The 18,325-nt window shown below is 41.6% G+C and overlaps 1 protein-coding gene across 1 annotated transcript; it reads right to left on the reverse strand.

The window, feature by feature from the left end:
• Window positions 1-15,883: 15,883 nt before the first annotated feature.
• LOC133973661 (potassium voltage-gated channel subfamily S member 3-like) lies at window positions 15,884-17,889 on the reverse strand. Its single transcript, XM_062411655.1, has one exon. It carries the CDS (start codon window positions 17,887-17,889, stop codon window positions 16,402-16,404), a length of 1,488 nt encoding a protein of 495 aa, XP_062267639.1. The 3' UTR covers window positions 15,884-16,401.
• Between the last annotated feature and the right edge of the window lie 436 nt (window positions 17,890-18,325).

Genomic DNA, 18,325 nt, shown 5'->3' on the forward strand with positions numbered 1-18,325 from the left:
TTAGTTAAACAAGCTGAGGTTGATGGGAATGTCATTGGCTTTGCAGGTAGTGGTTCATAAACCAGACTAAACATTTAACCTGATATAACCTGCTACAATAACAGCTAGTGAATCAGTTAATGAGTTATCATGATTCATCCTCTGGGGACCATGAAGGTCTCCAGATTCCATGTGAATCCAGCTGTTGTTGCATCATCTCACGGTGGCTCTAGAGGACAAGTCAAGGGCCACCATCATCAGCAGGACTCATCCTCTGGGGACCATGAATGTCTTCACAACTGTTCATGGATGCCCCAGGTCTGGTAATGAGGTCCCCTCTGAAAAGCCAGCTCTGCGGTGGAGTGGACACAGTAAAACAGGTTAGCGAGAGGGAGCAGAAAATGAAGACATTGCAAAGAAGACTGGTGCAGAGTGACGGAGACAAAAGGCAGAACCCTGGATCAATGTCACAGAATGTCTGGAAGACAAACGAGGAGATCGATGGTTCCTCTCCGGCACGGCCGAGGTTAAACCTGAAAAGTGCACCAAGGTTATTTATGATCGGCCATTCAGATGTAAAACTTTGATCATTTTCTGGATGTGACCCGTGAGGCTGCAGGTCAATGTCATTCTTGCAGTAAATACACATAAAGAAACTGAGGCCACAGGGTGGAAATAAATGAGAGGATGGAGATAATGAATCATTGAGGTTTGAAGTTACATTTAAATAAGGAAACACAATAAGATATGATACGATAAGAATATTACACGATACACTACGATATTATATTATATGATAAGATATGATAAAATACGCTTTGATATGATACGATACAAAAGACAAGATAAAATAAGATAAGATAAAATGTATTTGTCCCTAAATCCTTTATAAAGGCTTCAGAAAATCTTTGGATCGAATGGGTACATTCATTTTTTGTACACTAACCATAAAAACAACGTAGAAAGTAAAAGTATTGCAGGAGTAAAGGTAGTAGTGATGAACGAGGATGTGTCTGCTGTCTTGATTCATTTACATCGAGTAAAAATCTTCCAATCGGGCTCATTTACAGCTTTTGAACTGAAATCCTTCCATAAAATCAAAATGAAATAAAGTGTCAGCTTCTCTTTAACTCCCTCAGAAGACCTTCTGCCATATATAACACACGTAATAGCTCCAGCATTGCTTACATCACGCCGTCCTTGGTGCCGAACCAGAATCACTTGGTTTAACGACTATGACGCCATATAACTGACAACCCACTCAGCTCAATTCCAATCTGTGGTCAATGGCCTTGAGGGGTGTAATCGGCCCGGCTGACCCCCGCGACCTGTGACACCTCTCGCTTTGATTGGTCGTCTGCCTGTCATCCTTATCCGCAGCTCTCCACCATGTTAGAGTCAGGTGCAGTGCTGACGGCATAAAGGAGCCGCTCGCTGTGCCATACATTAGCTGCGACTCTATCCTCACACAGGAGCTCGCTTAATGGAATTAAAAGCATCTGTCAGCGTTTTTCGGCTGCAGTCAGCAGCTCCACCGCACGTTTATGCAAATCCCTTTCCCTCCACTATGGATCAGTTGCCCCCATTGCAGCAGGACTGGGAGGCCCCAGAAACACAGGGTGGTTGTGATTGAGTCGGACATGTCAGGTTACGTGTGATTTATGTGTCTTGTTTTAATGGAACACACAAGATGATTGTGGGAGGTGGTGCATCCGGCTCTGAGTGAGGAGGTTCGGGTTTCAGCTTTAACAAGATGACATTTTGTCCATCAAGTCATCGCTGACGGCTGATATCGATGTCCAGCAGCTTAAAGGAATAGATCAATATTCGAGGCAATATGCTTATTTACTGTCTTGCCGAGGTGGATACGTCGCTCACGTCAGTAGAAACTGTCCTGACAAAGACGTGAGAAACACAGATTTTAAAGGAAAAGGTTCTGATGTGTTGTTCAGTAGGATCAATGTATCAGCAGGGGGCTGAGTATTGTATCGTGGGAAATACTTTAAATAAAGATGCACGATACGACTGCTCCTCAGAGGTGAAGCCAAAGTGTCTCGATCCACCGGTTGCTGCAGTAGAGTTCATTAAACCTAGCCTCCTCCATGTTAGTGGATGGAACATGGACTGAAACAAATAGTGTAAATACAAGTTATCACTTTTCAGTCAAGTTCAGTTTGATGATTTGTTGCTTGTTTGGATGATAAAAAGTTTGAATTCTCTACGTGAGGCATGAAAGACAGTTAAAAAGACAACAGACTTAACTTATGATCATCTGGCATTTAAGGAGGCTACCTGATATGGCAAACATTTATTAACTGCTTCCAGAAGCTAAAAGCAAACACTGTTCAATTAAAAAAAAATTGATCACAGGGTCACTACTAGATGCACATGTGTTTTTGTGGCGTTCTTTTGACCATTTCTAATGAAACAAGGCTGTCTTATTATAGTGTAGCAGGAAATATTGCCCTTGTGTGGAGGCTGCCTTCGTTAAAGCAGTGACTCTGTGAGGATGAGCCAGAAGCTCTTGTTCTCCTATGGGACGGTTGGCAGGACTTAGGAGAGGACGACTGAACTGGGAGCACTTACAGTGTGGGAGTGTGTTTGGCAGAGCATCAGCCGTCACCTCTTTCACTCATGGGTAATTTCTAATTTCAGAAAGGTGGCCTCCCAATATGCTTGTTCTGCAGACTCACAACAAAGAAGGGTGTCTGCTTTAATAAGCAATGAGTGACTTTAGTGTGGGGGAGGACGGGGCTCATGGGTCCAGCTTCGCTAACGTTGCTACTGCACAGATGGACCGTAAATCCCTCTGTTTAAATTAGTCTCAGAGTTCCAGCAACATTAAATTCTCTTTCCCACCTCCCCCTCACCTGGGGGCTGCATCTGATATGAAGCTTATCTTATCATCCATCCAGCCGTTGTCTACACCGCTTGTCCTCTGAGGGGTCCGGGGGAGCTGGAGCCAATCCCGTCTGACATTGGGGCGATAGGCAGGGTGCACCTGGGATAGGTTGCATATCGCCAACATACAAAGATATCTTACTAACGTTCACACCTACTGGCAATCTTCATGTAACGTTAGCTTGATTTTTATGTATAAGACGTGTTTCTGCTTCCTTCCACTATACTGAAAGAAAACCAGGTATTTCCAAAGATTAGTTCTGACCGTACACAACGCGTTTACACTACCTCAAATGATAGAAACCAAATTTGAGAAAAGTTAATTTGACTTCAACTCCATGTCCCATCCACTAACATAGAGGAGGCGGGGGTTATGACCTGAACTGCAGCCAGCCACCAGGGGGTGATCGAGACACTAGATGTTGTCCATCTTTAAACAGTTGATGGTTGTGACGGAGTAAACTGGCATCTTTAGTCTTATTATTCAATATCCTTAATAAATAATGGAAAGCTTTTAACATTTGCCAATGACGTGTTCTTACCACCGACCAAACTGAGAAGCATTAATTTGTTTCGTTCCACAGACTCTCTCCTCGTCTACGTTCTGTTGAAGCCTCTGTTTACTATTAATTTTCAAAGATTTATTTGGACGTCAAAGGTTACTTATCTTGAGAAGAGAAGTCAGCACATTAAAGTGTGGGTTTAGCCTCCACTACCTCCGTCTTCTACTTGTTAATCAGCTTATAATGTATTTTTAATAAAACAAACTCTACAGTTACATCCATCTGAGGTCATTTTAAAGATATTTGTATATGATAAATAACCCCAACCGAGCCGACGCCCCACTGAGCTCACAGATGATCTACATAAAACCACGTAAGCGTTTTCTTTTCTCTGTGCCTCAGGGATGTTTCACTCAAAGCCCTGAGCCGACAGTTCAGCTCTGCCAATGTTCCGTCCCATCTCGCTGTGATCCATGTGCAGGTCTGATGGATACTGAATCCGTCATCCATCACAAAGTCATCAACATCCAGCCTCCTCCTCTCGGAGGGGGGGGGGGGGGGTGATGTAGTGGCCCGGATGCTCTGATTTATCTGCGTGATTCACTGCCTTCTGTGTTCGTCCTGCGTCCACTTGCCCCCCCCTCCCTTGTCGGCCACTCCCGTTCCCCCCCCCCCTAGGCCTTGTACATCCTGGCGTGATGGAGCAGGGCGTCAGCCGACATCAGGCTCTGCTGTAAACCAGAGTTAGGGTCCTGATTTGTTCTGAAATTGGGAGTTCTTCAGCTTTAAGGCTCCGTGATCGATCCAGGCTCGCAGCCAGAGCTCCATTAACGAACAAGTAGTTCTGAGAGCTGCACACTGCTGCTTCGAGGAGGAACCACTGCTGCTTCCAAGGAAAGTTTCAGTGTTACATTGTTAAGTTAGTAGAATAGCTCGTTAAAGCTAAAACGTCTAGCAAAACCCCACAGGCACCAATGAGAAGGATGCTGCTGATTGGATGGACAATAAAGTGAAACCTCTGCTTGGTCAACCACATGCAATAAATTTCCCATGATGAAAAACAATGGCATCTTTTCATTGGACTTCAGTTTGTTTCAACCCTCCAGTCGGTGATGTTTGTAATAGACTGTTCCAGCCTTAACGGAGATAAAGCTGACGACGTGATTAGGGTTATTTTTCTCAGACTTAACAAATCTCCTCCAGAGCTGCGGAAGACAAAATACATAAAATCTATTTTATCTAGCGTGTTTATATTCTTGCTATGGTACGACTTTATTGGACTTTATTTTCTTGCGCTTCCATTAAATCTAGAACTTGTTTCTTTTCCATCCTAACAGTCTGGACCGACTCTGATCAATCAGCCTTATTATATATTGATTAATCAGTGGTTTCTAACCTCCGCACTAATCTACCAGGATGATGCCTCTGATTTTATTTTAATGACAGATTTGCTTGAAACAACTTTAATAGGTAACAATAATGTAATATTGACTAAAGAATTAATGATCACCGGGTAAGGATACTTACTTTTTCAGTGTCTTAGAAGGTTATTTGTTCCTGGACTGATTTATAATCTCTGACATATTGAATTGAATGGGTTAAAACATATAGTAAAGTCCTTTAAATGAGCCTACAGGCGTATTTCTGCAAAACAATCAATCAGGCCACTGAGTTTTAATTGTCGTTTATCGTTGTTGTGACCATAATATCCCGAGTACATTAAAAAGATACACTTCTGAGTTAGTGAGCTAATTGTCCAGAGAAGGAGGAATTCATGGACGTATGAATTCCTCCTTCTCTGGACAACATTCTGCCTCACAAACCACGTGTCCATGAAACCAGCCACAGAGCGACACTTAGCAAACAGCATTAGACGATTAAAGAACAACAGTAACAATGAAGGAGTTTTCATTAACGTGAAACATTGACTGGCAGTAGAGTGCTGTGTTAGCAGTGGAATCGTGTCTTATCTTGTGTTGCTATATGAAATGATGCACAACGAAATGATATGATATGATATGAAATGATGTGGTAATCATATGATACGAAATTCGATACAAGATGAGATCATACGAAACGATAAATGAAATTTGACAATATGAAATTAGATGATTTGATATATGAAACGATACAAAACAACAAGATACGATGCAAAATAATAAATAATGATACAATATGAAAGGTTACGATTACAAAACTATACAATATGAACCAATACAAAACGATACAACACAATACAACACTATACTAGTTATAGTGGTATACTAGTGCGATACAATATGAAACAATACAATACAAAATACTTTATTCATCCCTCAAGGTGGAAATTGACACACGGGACAAACTATGACAAATGAAAAGAAAATGTAAAGATAGAAAATATAAATATGAAATTTGCACTGTGTTTCTATAAAATTATATAAAAGCTTACATGAATACAGAGCAATAAGAAAACAAGTATTTTTATATTTTCGACAACAGTTAAATTCAACAGTATATTGATACAATTACTTCAACACAATAAAGAGGTAAAATATATGATTTAATAGTAAATGGATTTTCCACCTTTAATAAGGTATAACATTTTGAGTGTTGCTGTTTTCGCACGTTTGAATGCAGAGAGGCGATACCAGACAGATCCACTTGTGGCTTCACTTTATTGTGCCTCCGATCAATAGCATAGTTTCCAGCAGAGCCTCAGCACGATTCAAATCAGACTTATTATCTCCTAATGAGCACACAAGGCCATTATTTCAGCCTCTTGCAGCCGGCGTGTTATTAGAGGAGTCAATTGCTGGGTCCGAGCGTCGCCCCCTCTGTTTACACACTCAGGTAAACACGCTGTCGCTGTCCATTACGCTGAGAGACTCTTGTTCAGCCTCTTATTTAAATTGAACTGACAACTTCAATAACGTCGCTATCTGCACCCCCGACATAAACAACAAGGCTTGTTCTATGCAGCTGCACAGATTTGGTGAGTGTATGGATTTTGGAAACATGTCATGCGGAATATTCTGCGAGGTCCTAGCACCGTCTTCAGGTGTGTCGATCAATTTATTAATTATTAATGTGGTATAATTCACTGGATGATGATGAAGCAAAAAAAACAGTTACCTGCGATAAACACACGATATCAGAGGAAACAGGATCATCTGTGAGTCTGCTTTTGAATTTGCTGAAAAAACACAACTTACGGGAACCTTAGAATTCAAGTTCTAACTATTTTTCATAAATTACATCTTTCAAAAATCAGCTAATTTAGTTGCTTTACAATCGTCGTTAAAAAGGCTTTAATGGTTCTGTGCCACTTCTGCTCATCATGATTTGAAACAAGCTCTTTCAACAGAATTTCCTCCCGTTAAGAGACTTTGCTGAAGTGCGTGGGAAAAACATTACATTAGAAACTTTAAATTAATCAAGCGAATGCGAATCAATATCTCACTGACAACATTCGAGGAGCTTCTTTCACATCCAGGCCCATTTCCTCAAAGAGACAAAGCAGGATACCTCAGCTTAACTGATTAATCACTTTGGCCAGATCCCCAAAAATAATTTTATGGATCATCAGACCAGAGCAACAGAGCAGGATGTGGTTTATTTTAAATGACACGGCTGTTTTCAGGTATCACGTGTTATGAGATCCCACAGAAACCAGTGCACACAAATGACCACAATTAGGGAAGAGCAAATTGAAAGTGCAATGCTGTAGATACGTGAACTCTCACCTCGTCGAAAAAGATTCATAGCAGCATAAGTCAACCGGCGAGAAATAAAATCCACAGATCGATTGAACGAAAGGTCATCCCGGGCTAATCAAAGCAATCGCTGGGGCACAATAATGCTTAGCAATGAAGCGGCCAATTACTCACTGACTGATGACTTCAGAGCTTTCGTTAAGTGCGCCGGGTCTGACGGCTCGCTGAGTCGATTTCCATTTTAATGTCACATCGACGCCTCGAAAAGGCGACGCTGCTTGTAAGTGACACGCAACCCGAGAGTTCGAGAGTCAGTTTGAAAAACAGGAAGACAAAACGTGGAGGGAGAAGAAGAAACCGAGGACTCAGGACCAAACTTTTCTGGAGACGGCGTTTCCTCCGTTCACCATCGTCATTGTAATTATGTGGGAGGTGCAACTCTACGTGGCACTTTGTCACCGTTAGAGTTAAAGTCAAGCTCATTCACTTCCTCGTTGCTGGAGTGGGATTTGCTGATTGTCTTCGTTGAGCCACATCCATCAGCTACCGACACACTCATTGTTTTTATTTACACAGGCTGTAAATAAAGATGAACGACACGACTCCACTTCCTCCCACTACTTGTAGAGAGGAAGCCAAAATGTCCAGGACATAAAGGCTGCCATCTTCGGGCAATCGGAGACAGAAACCATCTTTGAGCAAATTGTGTTCAACTTGCACTTTGACAAGTTTGTGTGGTCCATGTCCCGTTCACTAACGCGGAGGAGGCTCTGTTTATTATCCATACAGCAGCCAGCCAACAGGGGGCGTTTGAGATGCACTATTTATTTTTTACCAATGAATATTTACACCTTTCTATTTTCATCTCTTCTTCATAGATATTGATCCTAACCTCCCTAAAACTTTGCAATTAACGTGTCTAATTTTTTCCCTTTCTGCTATGATTTAAAGCAGCGATCATAATAGGAACATCATCCATATTAACTTTATGAAACAGATCTATTTGTCTTATTCCATGTACAACAGCTGAAAACTCTCTCACTCGTTGTAGCTGCTGCCCTGAAAACAAATGCACCGGATCGGCATAAATCAAACGATGCATCAGACACAGATCTCATCCCATCATGCATGAAACTAAATAAACTTCAGCTAAAGCAGAATCCAATGGAGCTCATTGATTTTTTAATTAAAGGCTTTTTATTGATGCAGTGAAGGGCTGAGTGGACACAATCACAGAGCACATGCATTACACAGCACGGACAGGAGGCAATGTAAACTGCAGCTGCCGTAAAAAAATCACAGAAAAACCTAATTTTCAAAGTGAATGGTTTTTTATCATTAATGAAAATCATGCATTTCATGTTAAAGTGTGACTTTTGTGTTTTTCTTTTCTTTGTTGCTTATTTTCCAAATGCTCTTGTCGGAAGCATCATCAGTTGGGGCTTGGTTTGTTGCAGCAGTTCTGTGATTGGCGATTCGCAAATTGCTAATCTGGTTTAGCCCCGAGCTCGGCCTAGTTCGGATAAACTTATTACATTGAGTTTCTGGAGCTAATCACTCCAAGAAACTGTTTATTTCTTTGGGCTCTTTATCTTCTAAGGGCTGTGGTTCTTTCTGCTTCCTCCTCCACTCCCACTTCTCTCAGATTCACCGACCAACTGACTCAAGAGGCTCCATTGTGTCGTCTCGTGACCTTAAGTTGTTTTAAACCGCTTTTTTATTTTAATATATTTGTTTTTATTTAATTTAATTTAATTCAAATAAATTATTGGTTGTTTTAAATGTGCTTTATCGATAAACCTGACTTCACTTTGGTCAAATGCGTCCGAAATAATTTTATACAGACCAAGACTATAACAACAAATTAAAACACAGATAACAAGATATCGGTGAGAGTATTAAATTAAATGTCTGGTTGTTTTAAATGTTTTCTGTTGTTTTAGAATGAATCAGCCATTGTTTATAAAGAGAATCATCTTTGGCCCTAGAAGAAATCACAATTTCTTTCAAGCCATCTTATTTTTCTGATTTGTAATCTGATTTCAAGGATCAATTCCACGGACTCAAAATTTGCTCCCGATAAAAACACAAAGGGCCAATCTCTGTCTGCACTCTTTATAGTAAATGTGCTTCGCTTGCTGTAGCGGTGCAGCCACACGCAGAATGAAGGCTCCCTCCCTTCCTCCTCCTCCTCCTCCTCCTCTTCCTCCTCCTCCTCCCTTTGATTCATTAGCAGGACTTGGAGCCCTCTTGCCCTCTTTTACTGCCTCCATTAAATCCTCGCTCCCTCCATTGCAACTCTCCATGGATGGCGAAGTGCATCGGTTCATCATCTGAGCTAAGAGCCGTGGCAATGTACTCAACATTTTTCATCCCACCCTCTTTATCTTCACTCGGGCCGGTTCTGGCCCGGATCAGCACTCTGTTACTCTGGATCACAATAATGAAATGTAAATCTAATTCATATAATGCTTGTTAGCCAGTGATTAACAGCAAGAGAGATTCTGCATCTCTTTCCATCTTTCAACAAATACTAAATCACGACGGCCTTTCGTTGTACCTGCTGTAAAAGACATAATAAATAATACGCAAATTAATTTATAATACGTGTTTATGAATACACTCTGTTTATACAGTTGGACAACAGTTGATAAAATATCACATAAACATTAATTGAAAGGATGTAAAATGTGCAACATTGGAATCTTGTGGTGGGAAAACTGTTCATACAAAGAAAGTGTGTAGTGGTTATTGAGTTCCCCAAATAACGGTTGAATCTGCAGCAGAAATATGGTTTACCGCTGTTTACAAGTCGCTTACAGGAAATAACACATCAGATCAGAACAGTATGTGGTTTGCTATTTTTGATTTCTGACTAAATAGCTTATGCATTAAGGAGTTACACAGAAATCAATTCAATTATGTGATGTGCAGGAAAAAAATCCAATGCTCAACACTTTATTTTGAATTCCAGTATCTAAATAAAGTTTCCCTGACTCAACAATCTCCTGCTGCATCCTTCATATATGAGGCAAAATATCTAGAACCAATTTTCCGGACATTTTCTGGCGTTAATGACTGAAAACGGCTTTAAATCCTAATTGAAAAATACAATTAACCAATAAAAATAATTTGATATTGTCAGATAGTGCAAAAATTACATGATTACAATTAACTAAAAATGTCTTACGGTGTAACAGAAGGAAAGATATGTATGCGTAGTGTTTGTATATCATTATATACAAACATTAAGCTCTCGTCGTTTAGTGCTTAGACTGTATCCTCATGTAACCCGTCCACACAACCATTAAACAGATTCTGTCTGCGCAGGCAAATACCAGAGGTCCCAGTGGAGCTGCTGCTGCTGTGAGTGGTGAGGTCAGACTATGTACAGGCCTGAATCTGTGTCCCTGGGAGAAGGGACACCGGCAACACTTGGGACATCAGATTATCCATCTTATCTCGGCCTCCGTAATTACTGAAGGTTCCCTGGGAGCGATTTTAATGCTGGACAAAAGGCATGGATCAACGCGGCTAATTGAAATGCTCAAGTCATCCCCATGTTCTTAATGGGATAGGTCACACTGCAGTATCCAAGGTGAGGTGAGGGTGAAACTGGCTTTAACTGGCAATTAATTTTTGGCCAAACTGGAATAATCCGGATGAGAATAACTTGCTTTTTTCATTGTTTAATTATCAAATTTAAATGAGATACTTAATTTACTCTTGTTTTTAATCCAACGGGGTCAATTTGTTCTTCTATAGGTCTAATATAATAAAGCTATTTCATGAACACACTTACAAACTTGTTTTGGTGCAGATTTGACCAACATCCCACATCCTGCCCACCAAAGTAGGCCCAAATGTGTTATGTGCTGTTTGGGCCATGTTCACCAATTACCACATTTAGTTTCACGTCCAGATGTTTTTTTGCTTGTGTGTGGGAATGTAATTAAATCTTGAAAGAAAACACAGATGTTTCTAATTCAAGATCTATCTACTACAGTCTTCATTAGCGGATAGAGTTAGCTGGCGATGGATCGGCTAATTTCCCTGAACTTAATGGGCTTTAACCTTTGAGCCAACACGATCACAAAGTCCTTAAAGTACTTTGATTGAATTATCAACGCTGCAAAGATCGAGCAAACTCCATCAGCAGATGAAGATCTTGTCGTACGTCTGAAAGCTTCATGTTAAATTAATGAGTGGACCTTGAGTTTCACCAGATCGAATTATACGAGTATTTCATGAAATGTCCTTATTATCAAACTCACCACAAATGACTGACTTTATTTCTAATTTCAGTTTTCAAGGACGTACTGGTCCTGTTCTCAAAATGAGTTAGTTGACTTCCCCTTTGTTTTTATGGTGTTTTTAATCGCATTGGTATTTGTGCCAATGGTTTTCCTGCTTATTGTGTATATTTGTGTAAAGTACCATCTAGGGACTGGTGTTGAAGACTAGCTTGGGCTATATATGGTGTGGTATGTTGGTACATGTGCTTGTCGCTCCAAAAATAAATATTAAATAAATTTCTGTTTATGACGTAAAACTGTTTTTTCAGAAATTCAGAGGAGTGGTCAAGTAGAAACTAGAGCAAACAGGGTTAAATGTCCGACTGAATTACGGCAGATTATTGTTGTTGCCCACTGGAAAACTCAACCTCTGTCAGAGCAATAGATGATTATGGACAGTAGCAGTAACCAGGTCCATCCAGCCTCGGTGTAATAAACCAGCCTGAGGGAGAAAAGCAGGATCGAAATATAAACAAAGTGGTTTCTTTGTTATTTGTGACCCTGAGCTGCTGCCACACAGCTGCTGGGGCTGAGTGAAACTGATCCGTTAATGACTCTGATCAAAACATTATAAATTAGCTCACAATTTATGTGGGGGGGGGGGGGTCATGGAAGTACCCAAACCGTCTCCAGCTGGGGTTCGTACAGACTTTCATTCAGTTTGGGAAACACATAAAAACCCATCTTCTCTCTCCCAGAGAGGCGTCACAGACTCATGGTCCAGCTCATTAACTATTTACACATGTAAGTGTTGTCTTTTCAGAGTAAGGTAATTATAATGAAGCACACGGCTTCATAACACTCCAGCAGAAACCACCTCGCTGGCCTCAGATGACATCGTTTTTTTAAATTGCTCAGTGACTGATGTTCTCTCAGTTAAAGCTGATCTGGTTTCTCCAGTTAATCCATCACTAGATTTGTGTGTAAAGTTCACAACTGCTGTCTAGTGAGGTATTGTGTTGTTTTTATCTGAGTTAAACACAAGTTTTTAATCAACACAATAACCACACTTAATGAAACTCACTGTAAAGATAGTTTTGTCAGCTACGTTAGCTTCCTTAGCTGTGTACAGTCATTAGCATTAGCATCATGTCATTGTTTTGTAATTTGAGATATTGTAATTTGAGGCAATATGTGTTTCATTCTTGTGAAAGCGATATCTAAAGAACTCCTTGAGGGATTTAAACAGTCCCTTCCTGAATGCGCTGATAAGCTTTGAGTAGTCAAAGGTCAAAGGTCGAGGTCACTGTGACATTAAAAAGCAAATCTGTTTGCCCTGTCAATGCAATATCTCCAGAAGGGCTTGAGGAAATCCTTTCAGGTTTGACAGAAACATTCACTTGAAGTGAAGGATGAACTGATTTGATTTTGGCAAGCCATAAGGTCAAAGGTCAAGGTCACCGTGGCCTCACCAATCATGTCTTTGGCCTCTTGACTGGGATATAAGAGTACATTGAGGGAATTTCTTCAAGTTTTGAACATTTGTCAGTTGGACTTAAAGAACCAATTAGATTTCAGTGTTTAAAGGTCACAGTGACCTTATATAAATCTGGAGCATTTGTTTTATGAAGACAGAAACTGCACTGGCTCGGGGAGGCATACAACCGCAGTGCAGTATTCCTGGTGTGAAATGCACAACTGTAAATTTCATCTTCTTTGTAGATCAAAACCAAACATCTTATACTGACGAAGGCAGTTGATTGATATTTAATATTAAAGCTAACTCAACCTTCTTACCCTTGTTCTCTTTAATCTAAACAGGTGAGTTAACTAATTGACAACCAAGATGTACTGTGTGGTGCAACCAAATAGCAAAGTGTGAACTCACAAAGAAGCTGATGCGTCGGAATGTTGCAGAATTTCACACAATATAAAAGTTCCCTCTGCACATTCATCACTGCGTTCACTGACCTTTTCCTTGTGCGTGAGGTTCAGGGACACCTGCCTTCGCAGAGCCGGAGGCTTTGTGTGTAATGCACTGCTCAAGTTCATACCTGGAAACAAATATAAAAGAGTTTTTCGAGATACAATTTTTCTCTTCAAAAACTTGAGGTGCCAAACATGCACCCATTTGAGCCTTGTGAGAGGCGGCCATGTCCCAGCTTTATCTCCATCCTCCTCTGCAGGGCTGTTTTTTAATATTAATTCCCAGCAGAAGTGTCCCAGCTCCTGATGCCAAGAAAAATCACTGTCTCTATTCTGCACAAGGACAACTCACTTCAAATCAGCACTGAGTGTGAGACTCGGCAGCAGCATAGTAGTCGCCAACTTCACCTCAGTTTAAAAATTAAGGTTGTTTCATTTCAAGTGGGGGAAAAAGCCTTGAGTGGAAGTTTGAGAAAAAACTCAAATCATTTCTGGAACGACGACATTTGTGCTGACATAGTCACTCTGACCTTTACAGGTAATTGGCTTTTTTCCCTCTTTGCATTAAGAATGATTTCCCTCACACATACCGAGGGCCACACCAGGAAAAAAGCCACACCTGTGATAATCCATTCTCCTGTTGTGTAGTAATTATTACAGGAACGATTTTGTTCATTAAAGGAAATGACAGAAGTGACAGATTATTGATTATTGGCAGATTAGTGAGAGACTGCTCTAGATACAGTTTACAGTTGTAATTTCACAGGTTCCTAATTATGTGTTAAACAATGAAAAATTGATATAATGTAAAATCCTGCAGGAACAAATCAATTCCACATAATGTGTTTTATTCAAGATACAAATGTTGGGTTTTCCTATCATTGAGCATTTTTGGTCATACTTTAATGAAGAATTCCATTCTGGCTTTTCTCTTTTACAAATTTCACAGAGTTAAAAACAAGGGAGGCTTATTATTTTAATTATAGTAATAGTTGAAGAAAAAAGGAAACAGAGGCACAAGATTTGAGCCATGAAGGTCAAAATCTTTTCCAGGGGGACATGCTCATGCCCAGATCCCACGAGCTGGCTGCTCATTCCCTCTCTTGGAAAGACCTTTTTTCTGTGGAGAGTTTTCTTTTAAAGCTGGCAGATCGGTCACTTGTCAGTCAGGGAGACGGAGAGCGAGGTGGATGTTTAAGGCGGCGAGGAAAAACAGGTCATTAATCGATAATAAGGAACAGCAGAGTAAGGGCACATTAAATCCACTCCGCTCAGCAGTGCCTGGAGTCATGAGGCTGAGAGGTAAAGACGAGCAGTCGCTGAACGGGAAAAACATCATCATCTGATCCTCATCCGCGACTCGAGAGGTGGATTCTTCCACAAAAGGATTTCACCGTCACGTTCAGTCAAGATTATATATCTGATTAGAAATCTACTGACTGCTATTCTTCAAAGTGAATGCATGTTACATCTTTCTAATTAGTCTTTAGATGTTGATGTTAGATTAGTCTTTAGATGTTGAAGGATTTCCACAAGAGCATTAATCAAAGTGTGTATAACAGTAATGACCATTACATCCATTATGATTTAATAGAACAGCAATCGTATATCCAGCACTGTTCCTTTAATACTTGTTTTATGTTTTATTGCAATGTTACACAACCTTTTTGCCTTGTAAGCATTTAAAATTAAGATGGGTCAATGGAGTACGTCGCACATTTACATAATTAGAAGTAACACAACATGATTTCTTGCTCATTAGTCCATCTGGTGACCCCTCATATAAATTCATTGCTCTTCTGTATCATTGCATTAAATGGTATGTGCCAAGAGTGAAAAACTGAAAGTGTGGATAAAGCAATTTGCTAATCACCTTCTACAAAACGCTCCTCTGAGGCTGACTGATCAAAACTCATTTAATATTATGAACTAATAGTAACTCAGGTTAATCTGCATTTAGCCTGCACATAACCTGCTCTAAAGTAAGGATTGTGTATCTGTAGTATATGAACTGCTCTGTATGTCTTTGGCACCAGATGGTTTGTATCTAGGATATTTTGGCTTCATTTGTGGATAGTGGTCATAGTAACGATCTATGATTTGCATGGGAACCTCAACTCGTCACTTCTATCAATTTAATGCAATGTATTTCAGCCAAGAGAAAATAAACCATCTGAGCTCTAAATCCACAAATGGTTCAAGAAACATTGTTTACAAATGCAGGTGATGTTGACTTTGCGTGAGGCTGCTTCTGGTCAACTGAGCGAGCACCTTTGAGACCCCCTGCAGAGAAGTGATTGTTTTTTTTTACATCTCTGGCTCTAGTGGGACAGCAGCTCATCCAACCACAGATGATAACATGAGGCAGGAAATCAATGCTTTCAGGGAGAAAACAAGAAAAGAAAGTTTCTTCTACATCTCCATTCGACCACAAAAGAAAAGACATTCTCGATGATTTCCATCGTTTCCGTCAATGTGGAATCCTGCCCGTTTTATACACACGGTTATAGATGAAAACAAAATACCATGTTCTGTTTGCCTTTAAACAAATGAGAGGCCATCTCGCTTCTGATTCACTGAGTTTTATTTCATGCCAACACAACTGTCCATAACAATAACCGGGCATCAAACCTTCCCACTGAGCTCTGACAGAAATGTGCGGCCACTCTTCACCAGCATCAATGATGTTGCATAACTCTACAAAAGTATTTACATTACTCTCTGATTAAAATAAAAAATGAATTTACTTTATTTCATGCAGGCTGTGTATCATCTGAGAATTATAACACCATTTCTAAATATCAAACTGTTGTTGTCGTCCTAGACTTTTATATTCGGTCTGAACTTTCAGCGAGCAGACAGATCGATACAGGACATTACTTTGAAAAACATTAACATTATGGCCCTCTACATGCATCATTGCAGATTTCTCAAGCAGAAAATGGGCTTTCAAACCTCAGAGATGATTCAAATGAATCCCCTTAGGTAAAAAAAAGGAAAACGCAAATAATGGCCATCACAAATCTCTGTCAAATTGCAGGAGGAAGACAGTGTAGGAAGACGGGGTCAGTGATGGAGGGCTCTGCCCTGAGAGGCACGGAGTGACTAGAAGTCATAAAGGGAGCGGGTCTCGCTGAAATGCCAGGGTTCTCATTTTGTCGCCTAATTTTCACAAGTGTCATTTTCATAAACCTCGATGTCCTGGAGACTGGAGGCATCTGTATCGTCCCCTGCGCTGCTCACACTGTTCCTGAAGGTGATGCTGCCAATGAAGGGATACACGCTGTCTGTGAACAGGTCTCTGATGTTATAATGAGGGAGTTCTGGGTCTTTTCTGACCGGCTTAGTGATGCCTTGTCCCTCCATGGCTTTATTTCTTTGATAGTACTTTGAAAACTTATTGAAGATGATAGTGATGGGCAGAGCCACCACTAACAAGCCACAGATGATACACAAGGTCGCCACTATCTTCCCTGGAAACGTCACTGGGCAGGTGTCACCATAACCGACGGTGGTCATGGTGATCGTCGCCCACCACCAGCCTGAAGGGATGGTCCCCAAATCTGAGGACCCATCTTCCTTCTCCGCAAAGTAGATCAGGGCAGAGAAGATGGAGATGCCCACCGAGAGGAAGAGCAGGAGAAGACCCACCTCGTTGTAGCTGTGTCGCACGGTGGCACCCAGCGCTCGCAGCCCGATGGAGTGACGAGCCAGTTTGAGGATTCGGAGAACCCGCATGAGGCGCAGAACCTGCACCACTTTCCCAACGTTCTCTAGGTCCTCGTTCTCCTCCGCGGCCTCCTCGTCCGCTGTCTCCAGAGCTAAAGTGGCGTAAAATGGCAAAATGGAAGCGACGTCTATGATGTTCAAGGGGTTTGAGAGGAACTTCCTGCGAGAGGGGGCAACAATCAGCCTGATGATGAACTCTGTGGAAAAGCAGATGATGCAGATGACCTCCAGGATGGAGAGGACCGGGTCCTCGATGGGCCTGTCATTGTCGTCCACCAGCTGGAACTCAGGCATGCTGTGGACACACATGGCAACAATAGAGGTCAAGACCACGCTGAGGGAGGCCACAGCGATGACTTTGGAGGCCGTGGAGTGACCGGGATCCTCCATCCTGAGCCAGATGTAGCTCCTCAGCTCTGCACACCAGACACCTTTGAACTTCTCCAGGTCTTTATCAATAGCAGAGAGCTCCTCGAAGGACGAGTTGCAGCTTGGCTGCTGCATGTCGTCACTCCTGATGTCCCAGTCCCTGTCCTCGATGTAGTCCTTCCTCTCGTGGTACCAGTTGTTACAGCAGGTGCTCAGGTAGACCTCCTGGATGCCCCAGTACTCGATCTCCTGGCTGAAGGAGAAAACGCACACCTCTTCCATCATGTGGATACGTCCCGTTTGGTAGAAGTTGAGCACGCACAGGAAGACCCGGGGATTCCTGTCGAAGTAGTACTCCTTCTCGTCCTGGACGTAGTCATCGCACAGCTCCAGGATGGCCGCCTCGCTCTGACAGCAGAGGAGACGTGCTAGGCGAGTGTGAGGGAAGCGCTGCAGCATGCTGGGATCCACTTCATGTCGTACTCCTCCCACATTGAGGTGGACCTGGTCCTCCTCATTCCCACGCCGGTGGAGAATTTGCCCATACCCCATCGTCCTGATGATACGCACAGAAACATTATGAGAATAAATGACTTCTATAAATATAAGTCTTTACAGTTTCATTACAAGCAAACGCCCCACAAGCATCTGAAGATCTCAGGGCTGCGAGCTACACATTTATGTGGACGGACACCCATCAAGACAAATTTGACGGCACTGTTTGTAGAACACATTAGTCCTCAGAAGAGAAAAGAAAATCAATACAGCACACACAGGAAATGGCTTGTGCTGGAGTGAGTGAAGAGGCGTGAGGTACTGTCACTTCTTCCAGAGCTCAAGAGCAGGATTATCACGAGAGGAATCAAATTACCGAGTGGAGAGGACTAACTCAGAGGATATGGGAGGCAACAAGTTGAAACCGACCCCAAACATCGCTCCAGGGACCGTTTCTCCAGCCTGTGCCTGTGTTGTCCTGTGATCATTCTGC

This window comes from Platichthys flesus, chromosome 18 (genome assembly GCF_949316205.1).
Source record: "Platichthys flesus chromosome 18, fPlaFle2.1, whole genome shotgun sequence".
Taxonomy (NCBI): Eukaryota; Metazoa; Chordata; class Actinopteri; order Pleuronectiformes; family Pleuronectidae; genus Platichthys; species Platichthys flesus.